The sequence below is a fragment of the Kryptolebias marmoratus genome, linkage group LG10 (genome assembly GCF_001649575.2).
Source record: "Kryptolebias marmoratus isolate JLee-2015 linkage group LG10, ASM164957v2, whole genome shotgun sequence".
Lineage (NCBI taxonomy): Eukaryota > Metazoa > Chordata > Actinopteri > Cyprinodontiformes > Rivulidae > Kryptolebias > Kryptolebias marmoratus.
Genome location: NC_051439.1, coordinates 8,693,982 through 8,703,468, shown reverse-complemented (window position 1 = coordinate 8,703,468; position 9,487 = coordinate 8,693,982). Strand labels below are relative to the sequence as shown.

The window sequence follows — 9,487 nt, the reverse complement described above, 5'->3', positions numbered from 1 at the left end:
GTAGTACTGCCAAATGACCAGGTGATGGCAGTAAATACTCATATAAAATAATAGCAACAACAGGAAAGGGCGGATGGGCGGAGTCAGCAACAAAACAAACCGTTAAGCCCGCCTTCGTACAAATCCCATTGGCTACAGTTTCCTGCCTCAGATGATTTCTTTTCTGATTGGCTGGTGCTTCTGTCACTCAGCGATGACGGAAGCCACACGGCTAGGCTTTTCGAAAATGAAACTGGCTCGTACCTGACTTGAGGAGAGAGCGTTGAGGAAACGAAAATAATACAGTAAACAGATTAAAATCCCGGCGATTTTACTGCTTCACTCGGGCCGAGTGAAGGCGGAGGAGCCAGGCGGCAGGCAGAGGACTTCATGCGGCGGAACTGGAGAGAAGACGTGTTTTTGGTGAGAGAGACAGGCCCGTGTGCTGTCACAGATAATTCACATTCCCGACGAAGAATAAACAAAACACAGATATTCCTGTCATTTTGAGTTAGTTTAGCTGCGAGCTTCGGTGTTTCTTCCCTCTCCCTTTTACGCCAGTCTCTTAAGTCCAACAACAAGGAGGCAGAGAGGGCTTTTTTATTTAATTTAAACATACGTATGCATGTTTTTTTTTTCTTCAGCTGGATATGTTCACAAGCCATAGCAGAATGGGAACCGCTGAACTCGAATGGATGTAAGTCTGCTTGGATTTTCTTTCCCATTTAAACATGCATGTTTTCACCAATATTGTTAAATTCCTACTTTAAGTAAGCTGCATGCTACTAGAGAAAAAAAAACTCCTCCACGTTTTAAAATGGTATTTAATGTATTCTCATGTTGATGAAATTTGATTAACATGAGCCTCTTTAGGGTCCTATAAATGTTGCTTCCAAAGCTTTTAATTAATAATGTCTTTAGAAAAAAAGGTTTTGTTAATTATTTTGGTTTCAGTTCCATTTCTACTAGCTCTAAATCTTTTGTTTTTAGCCATTTGTTGCTTAAAATTGCATCATGATGCATGTAGGCAAAGTTTCATGCTTCACTAACGCCTCCCAGGTCATGCTCTAAAAGGTAATTAATTTATTTCACAACTTTAGGATGTTTCTAATTAGGTGAAGCCATCTCAGTGGGTGTGATCGAGTAATACATGGTGCAATATTGAAAGTGCTAACAGACAGGATGCTTGGTTTTGAGTTTATGATGTCAACAAGAGTCTGGGTGCTAACCTCACTGTGCAAGGTTCAAAAATATATTTATTTTAAAGCATGTCAAAATCAGGTAACTGATCCACGCTTTCTTCGTATCCTGATCCCCGCTTGTGTCCCGTCACGTTTCGTTCCAGCCTGTAGCTAGCAGTGACCGCTCTGTGAGACTGAAGCGCCTGTCGCTATGGCCCACTTTGACACGGAGTACCAGCGCCTGGAGGCGTCCTACAGCGACTCTCCGCCCGGAGAGGAGAACCTGCTGATGCATGTGCCCGAGGGCAGCAAATGTATGTCATACGTAAAATATGTGAATGAAAAACAAGTCATTCCTCTTTGCTCAGAAACTTGCTCTTCTGTTTCCTAACTGTGAACTCGTTTGCGATGAATCCCTTGCAGCTCAGTGGCACCACATAGAGAACCTGGACCTGTTCTTTCAAAGAATATCCTTTCACACATGTTTGCTACGAGCAGCTTTTACGCCTTGCTCTGTGTATACACTGAGTCACAGTTTTCCTTAACTCTCACCACGTCTATAATTTGCACCAGAAGAATGGATTCACCTGCATGTTGTTGGGAGAGATTTTTGAGCTGGTGTATGTATTCTGTCTGTCATAAAATGCACCTTTTCAATGCAGTTTGGGTTATATTGTACTTAATATATTTGTTTTCATGCTCTCCATTCCATCCTTGTTTTTCCCACTACCTGCACCTTCTCTCTTGCTCTCTCTGTGCAGTCAGCTGCTTTTCGTGGTTGCCTTCACGGTTTTCCTTGCCAACTGTGTGGATTATGACATACTCTTTGCCAACAAGTTTGTAAACCACACTGATTCGTCTAAAGTCACCTTACCTGATGCCATCCTCCCGATGGAAGTCTGCAGTGCTCAGTGAGTTCGTTTTTATGCGTGATATGTCCAAAAGTTTGTCCCATAAATGATAGAACTGAATCTTTTCTCCCACAGTATTCGAGACAATGCGTTTGTGATCTTTGTTCTGATAATCTCCGGGGTGTTTTGGCTCCATCGCTTTGTCAAGTTAATCTACAATGTTTGCTGTTACTGGGAGATCAGATCTTTCTACATCAACGCCCTGAAGATGACCATGGTGAGCCGAGCCAAATGCTGGTTGTGTCAAGTTTCTGTGTGCTAACATCAAGTGCGCCCAGACGTGTTTAACCCGCATTGGGCCGTTGTGTTTCAGTCAGAGCTCCCCTACGCGTCGTGGCAGGAAGTCCAGGCCAGGATCATAGAAATCCAGAAGGAGCATCAGATTTGCATTCATAAAAAGGAACTGAGCGAGCTCGACATTTACCACCGCATCCTCCGCTTTAAGAACTACATGGTGTGTATATTTGTGGCAGAGGATAAAGAGAGTGGGTCGTAGCGGAGTTGTTGAACGAATGTTTTCGTCACTTTTGATTTGATAGCAGAGCTTTCTTTCTTTCTGTTCTTCTCTAGGTTGCTATGGTGAACAAATCACTCCTTCCTGTGCGATTTAGTCTTCCAGCGCTCGGAGAGTGTGTGTTTTACACCCGGGGGCTTAAATACAACTTTGAGCTCATCTTTTTCTGGGGACCAGGTGTGTCCAATTTATTCACTTTGATCCATTTTTTACATCTCAGTGTTTAGCGTATTTGACTGAATGTTCCTGTGTCTGTGCGTGTTGATGAGAACATTTTGCATAAAAGGCTTGTTATCGGTTGCTTTTTTTTTTTTTTTTTTGTAGGTTCTCTGTTTGAGAACGAGTGGAGTCTTAAACCGGAGTATAAGAGGGGAGGTAACAGGCTTGAGCTCGCAGACAGACTGGCATCTCGTATCCTTTGGATTGGCGTCGCAAATCTGCTTCTGTGTCCAGTCATTCTGGTGTGGCAGATTCTTTATGCCTTCTTTAGTTACACTGAGGTAGACGGTTCACACATGCAAATAAAAACTCTAAATGTTCCTTTGGACTTTCTAGTCATAACAGGGGTTTGTTGTGCCTAGGTGATCAAGCGAGAGCCTGGTTCTCTGGGGGCAAGATGTTGGTCTCTGTATGGTCGATGTTACTTGCGTCATTTTAACGAGCTGGACCATGAGCTCATGTCTCGCCTCAGCAAAGGCTACAAGGTCAGGGCCTCCTTTTCTCATCTCAACTCCTCTATTCCTGTAGAGGCAATAATTAACCACGTTGTCTTCATTTCTCTTCGTGTTGTCTCCCCCTTCGTTACCACGCAATCCAGGCCGCATCCAAGTACATGAACTGCTTCCTGTCCCCGCTGCTGACAGTGGTCGCCAAAAATGTGGCGTTTTTTGCCGGCTCCCTCCTGGCCGTTCTCATAGCCCTGACGATCTATGACGAGGACGTTCTCGCAGTGGAACATGTTCTCTCGTCAATCACGCTGCTTGGAGTGTGTATCACAGTCTGTAGGTAAGGAGCGGGCTCATTTGTCAGTCATTTTCGTTTAAAGCCACACGGTCAGAATCGGTTGAATTCTCTTATAACATCATGAATTCCTCTTTAGTATTACTAATCAATTATACAGCCTCAAGACTTGTAAGTTATCTGGTAAATTTCTAATACTTCCATCCATTTGGCTCATTTAGTCTTGGTCCAGTGCAACATTTGTTTCACAAATGGATCTTTTTTTTTTTTCACTTTTTCTGTTTCCCCGCAGGTCATTTATTCCTGATAAGCACATGGTATTCTGTCCCGAGCAGCTGCTGCGCGTCATCTTAGCTCATATCCACTACATGCCCGACCACTGGCAGGGTAATGCGCACAGATATGAGACCCGGGACCAGTTCTCACAGCTCTTCCAGTACAAAGCAGTGAGTAACAAATAATACCTGTGAATCAGAGTTTACTACTACAGGAGTGCCGAGCAAGTTATGGTGGCTCTGACTTACTGAGGCAGCTGAATGCAGCTCTTACACAGCATTTTCTACTTACGCTGAGCTGTACACTCACTGTTGTTGTTGGGTTTTTTTTGCCAATAAAAACTAGCTAACTTCAGGATTTCTTTCTTAAGACTTTCCTCTTTAGAGGTTTGGGTTTTAGTGAAGCAAATATTCTCTGATCCTATTTTTTTCTTCCCAGGTGTTCATCCTAGAGGAGCTGCTGAGTCCAGTGGTGACTCCCATCATCCTCATCTTCTGTCTGAGGAGAAAGTCCCTCGAGATCATAGATTTCTTCAGGAACTTTACTGTGGAGGTGGTTGGGGTCGGAGACACCTGCTCTTTTGCCCAGATGGACATAAGGCAGCACGGACACCCCGCGGTGAGGAACTGTCAGGATGAAGATCCATCTGTAGACGAGCGCTTACATGCAGCAAACAGTGGATTAATGTTTAATCTTTACTTCGTAGTGGATGTCAGCAGGGAAGACTGAGGCGTCCATCTACCAACAGGCGGAGGATGGGAAGACGGAGTTATCGCTGATGCACTTCGCCATCACAAACCCACACTGGCAGCCTCCTCGGGAGACTACACACTTCATCAGCCAGCTGAAAGAAAGAGTTCACAGAGAGGCAGCGGGGGCTCCCTCCGACACACATCCACTCTCCCTGTCAGAGTCTGAAGTACGGTGACGAGCTACGGTTTAAACCGAAGTGTCGCAAAGGTTGCACCTCACCTGTTCGGAGGGTAGAAGTTAATTCACTCTCTTATGTTTCCTTTTTCTTTTGTAGCCAAGGAGTCTTGTCGCAGACCTCTTGACGGGTCCCTCCACCCTGGCGCCGGTTCATTTTGCCTGTGACCTGTCTTTGACGAATAATACAGCAGCCGGTGTGAACTCTGGAGCAGCTGCCTTGCGCTCTCTTTCACCAGTCAGCAGCAGTCTTAACCTGCGAGGCAGTCTGAGTGCTGCTCATAGAGTCGGTGGGCTCACTGGCAAAACAATGACAGGCTCTGGGTAAGTGAGGCAACTTCTTATGTTTGAATTTTCTCGCAACTGGAAGCGCAAAATGTTTTAGTTCACCTTTTTCTTTTGTTTAACACTTTGTCCCCATTCATTGCCTTTTTGTGCCCTTATTTTCCCCTCATCTTTGCTCTTCTCTCTTAAGGACTGATGCTCGGACTGTGAGCTCGGGCAGCAGTGCATGGGAGGGTCAGCTTACCAGTTTGGTTCTGTCAGAGTACGCCTCCACGGAAATGAGCATCCATGCACTCTACATGCACGAGGTAAATCTGTGCGCGCGGGAGATGCACGGAAACACATCAAAGATTTATGTCCGCCTCGGGCTCCATTCAGCTTTGTTTTCTCCTCGCTGAAGCTTCACAAACAGCAGGCTCGCGGCGAGCCGTCGCGCCACACGTGGCACAGGCAGGAGAGTGACGAGAGCAGCGACAGCATCCCAGACGAAGTAAGGAGCGAGCCCAGCGCCCGCTCCCGGAGTTTCCCGCGCTCGCACACCTTCCCCGCCGCGGCTCCGAGTCCAAGCGCGATTCCGTCCTCAGCCAGCAGCAGTGCTGCGATGGACCAGGAGGGGGCGGCGTCACAGAGCAGCAGCGGTCTGCGACGCCACAGTGGGCCTGTCGCAGGTCTGTGTTTCCTTACACTCACCCTCCTATTTTAATATGATTACTTAAAGCCTTATAGCAAAAACACTGAACAAAGGAAACATAGGCCATCTGATGTCTTTTAGCAGCTCTGTAGCTTGTAGAGATCTTCATCACATATTGGTACATTTGTCTTTGCCTCCATTTTTCAGACCACGTTGGTGCAGGAGGAAAGGTGGTGAGGACAGCCCGTGTGCCGATGGGTGGATGGGCAGAGGACGCCAAAGCAGCATCACGGCACCACGATCCCCTACCAGAGGAGACTTCAGAGGACGAGTTGCCTCCCCACATACACAAGGTCAGTATGTGTCAGGAGTGACAGGGTTACCTTACTTGTGTGTGGAGCACGTAGTAAATTTGTCTTCTCCCTTTTTTTTTTTTTTTTTTTTCTCCTCAGGTTACATAAATCAAGCCACGTGAATAAGTATCCACACCCTAGACACATCTCCATTCCAGTCCACATCTTCCCCAGGACTGATGTTTTTCCCTCGCAGATATGAAGATGGATTCAAACGCTCAGAAAGTGACATTTGTACAAGTTTGAACTGGTCATTAAAACAGCTAGCTTATGACATTTAGAGCATACTATAGGTTTGTTTTCTTCTAAAACAGGTAAACTGGGTGAAATTCTGCCATCAGAAGAGGATCTAAATGATCAAGATATTTCTTATAGTCATCGCTAACATCCATTTTTATTATGTCAAAAGATTGCTGAATGAAAAAAAAAGAAAGAAAACTTAACATTTTCTAGAAGTACTGTTGCTGAATGGTCAACAGTTTGCACATATTAGGTAAAAAAAAATCTAGTCGTTGACAAACATGGGAAGAAAAACTAATTAGATTTTTTTTTTAATGCAGAGTGTCTATTAAGGTGAATAATTTAGCCAAAATGGCTTTTAAAAGATGCTGGTAACACACAGACTTTCATTTTCCAAGTCTACTAACTAGCAGGAAGGTGTGTATTATATTCTGGTTTCTGTGTTTTGGCTTGCATTTTACCAAATGAGGGCCTGAACTGATAAAAAATCTGTCTCATACTTTTTTTTTATTAGATGACTTTTAAAATTCGTATTTGTATGCTATGCTTTACAAAACAATTGTCCTGAATCTGGCTTTGTTTGTGCAGAGAAATGGCTGTTTAAATGCTAAATTGATCAGAGATGCATCTATTTCAACGCATAAATAAACTCTGTGGAGGCTCTTTCACTAAAGAGCAACTAAACGCTCATTGAAATAATCCAATTCATGCAGTTGTAAGGCCAGCATTGTGAGACATGTAAGGAGGGGAACTGATTTAAATCTGATGTCACCTAACTTTTTGCCTAATCATTCATTCTTTTAACATTAATTTCATAGTATAATTGACTTAATTGAGCAGTTGTTTTCAGCATGTAACAAGGACTATTTGGGCTTATGATGAGGGCTCAAATGCAAGTGCATGAACAGAGTTTAAACTTAATCACACCATCTTTTTTTTTTTTTAATCACAACACTTCTTGCTCCTTACCATTTAGACAAATCTGTACATTAAGATTTATGCACTTTAAGAACTTGTTTTAAACCACAGGAAATCACCAAACCTGGATCTGTTTGAATTTGTTTGTTTGTTTTGTTTGTATAGATATATTTTTTAATTTATTTCATGTACCAAAAGGACGTGCCATGATGAACGACAGCTATGAATCAAGTTTGTTCTTAAAAATTTGTACAGGAATCGGTCATTTTGTGGGATGAATATGGAGGTGAGCGAAGTGAATGAATGAGGTGATTCGAGATGGTAAATTGAAGTCATGACTGTCTGTTTTTTGTTTTATAGATACTGTATACTATCACTTTGTACAGTTGTAAAAAATAATCTATTAAAGACACAGTTACTGTGTGTGCAGACTGATGAAGCCAGTTGTAATTAATTTATCACCACTGTAACAACGATTAAAGTTTGTCTCTTAAGTAGTTGTGTATTACTAATACTTTCTACTCTGATATCATATTTCGGTATGATATGTTTGTTCTGATTGAGTTCTGCCTGCGTCCTACTTCAGAGCCCGGATAGCTCAGTCGGTAGAGCATCAGACTTTTAATCTGAGGGTCCAGGGTTCAAGTCCCTGTTCGGGCGAACAATTTTTTTTCTCCGTCGTATAAACGAGTAACATTCTTGAACATGTGCGAACATGCGATAAATATCCCTTTATTTCGCTGTTTAATGTTGTATTTTAAACTGCTTCCTCTGAAAGCCTGTGAGCGAGTTGTACGTTCAAGGAGTCTACTTCCGGTGTTCGGCAGCACAGCAGCCAAGGAACCAAGAAGAACTACACGTATTTATTTTTATTTTAAAACAACCTAAAAAGCGCCTAACATTATGTCTCTAGCAGGTCTTAAAGCAGACTCGCCTGGTTAGCTGTGCCGAATCAGCATTCACACCATTGTTTTCTTTTTTTTAAATTTTCTTTTATATTTTTTCCATTGCTCTGTGCTATTTTATTTTTATATATCAAAACAGTCAGCTCATTCAGGAAATGGGTGCTGAGACTTTTGTTGTTGTTTTCTTTTGCTTTTAAACTTTAGTACTTTTCGAATTATTTCACAATTATTTACAATATTTTCTGCATATAAATCCATCAAGAGCTCCCAAATTTCTATAAAAAAACATGGTTCTCTCTTAAATCAGCTTCTCCATAACTGCTCTATTTTGTCTTTTTATGCTACTTTCAGTTTTTAGCTAGCATTTTGCTACTTTTAGCCAGAATTTTGCTATATTTATTTTTTCTAATTAGCCTTGTTACTTTTAGCCTAACATTTATTATGTTTATGTCTTTTTATACTTCTAGCTATCCTGTTACTACTTTAGTTTTAGCTAGTCTTTTGCTACTTTTAGCTTCTAGCTGTGTTTTGCTCCTTTTAGTTTCACTTTTCTGCTTCTTTTCTCAACTCAGTTTCAGCTTCTTCAGCAAATCTCAGCAAAGTTATTGAGCACTCTTCAGCAAAACCAGTAAGATATCACATCTCCCGGCAGGGTAATTGTTGTCTCTCTTCTATATTGTCAACCTGTTTTATTTTAAATCCATACTGTGCAACTTTTACCAACGACAATCCAGTTTGGTTTGGCAATTTAAGGTGGGTTTATTCTCATAATTTCACCATCACATCAATACAAATATCAAAGTATACTGTTTTAGAGGTCTGTTAAAATCTGTGTATGAGAAGATTCAAAGAAATAAAATGGAAATGTGCGTAATGTGCAGTGGTTTCAGAGTCAGGCCACATGTTTTAAACACTCATTGTGATGTTTAGTCTCTAATAAATCTGACTGATTGTGCTTGTTAAAATAATATTTTAATGCATGTGCTGCACAGTTTGGCCAAAAGGTTTAATTTGGTCAGTAATGACGTGTTACAAAAGCAACCATCTTTTAGCTGTCTCCTTCGTGATATACATTTTACTATTATGCAAATAATTTATTTGAATATACTAATTGGACTGATTTACACAGAACACAGTGACAGACTTTCAGAAGCCCTGTGCAAATGTAAAACAAAAGATAGAAAATCTACCCTGACCGGTAATGGTTCGAGGAACCAACTGCAGATTACAGGATCACCTCATTACACTGTATTGCAAGTTGGAAAGTGTAGTTTGTTCACAGTTTGCTAAAATTTGGCAAAATCATCTCAGGACCACCAAGGCACAGATCTGAACTGAAAGCTCCTGCAACCCCAAAGACTACAGATACCCAAAACAATAATTGCTTCAAATTAAACCTGGAAAAGT

At 42.0% G+C, this 9,487-nt stretch overlaps 1 protein-coding gene and 1 non-coding gene across 2 annotated transcripts; both read left to right on the top strand.

The window, feature by feature from the left end:
• The first annotated feature begins 203 nt into the window (after nt 1-203).
• atg9a (ATG9 autophagy related 9 homolog A (S. cerevisiae)) lies at nt 204-7,669 on the top strand. Its single transcript, XM_017419260.3, has 20 exons — nt 204-402; nt 624-676; nt 1,325-1,474; nt 1,584-1,627; nt 1,716-1,780; nt 1,922-2,071; nt 2,147-2,288; nt 2,385-2,525; nt 2,642-2,762; nt 2,910-3,085; nt 3,167-3,289; nt 3,403-3,590; nt 3,838-3,991; nt 4,260-4,439; nt 4,528-4,740; nt 4,849-5,072; nt 5,224-5,341; nt 5,434-5,701; nt 5,872-6,017; nt 6,117-7,669. Exons 3-20 carry the CDS (start codon nt 1,372-1,374, stop codon nt 6,123-6,125), a joined length of 2,565 nt encoding a protein of 854 aa, XP_017274749.1. The 5' UTR covers nt 204-402; nt 624-676; nt 1,325-1,371; the 3' UTR covers nt 6,126-7,669.
• Nucleotides 7,670-7,762: 93 nt separating this feature from the next.
• trnak-uuu lies at nt 7,763-7,835 on the top strand. The gene has a single exon. It is a non-coding gene; the product is annotated as a tRNA-Lys (tRNA).
• The last annotated feature ends 1,652 nt before the right edge of the window (nt 7,836-9,487 follow it).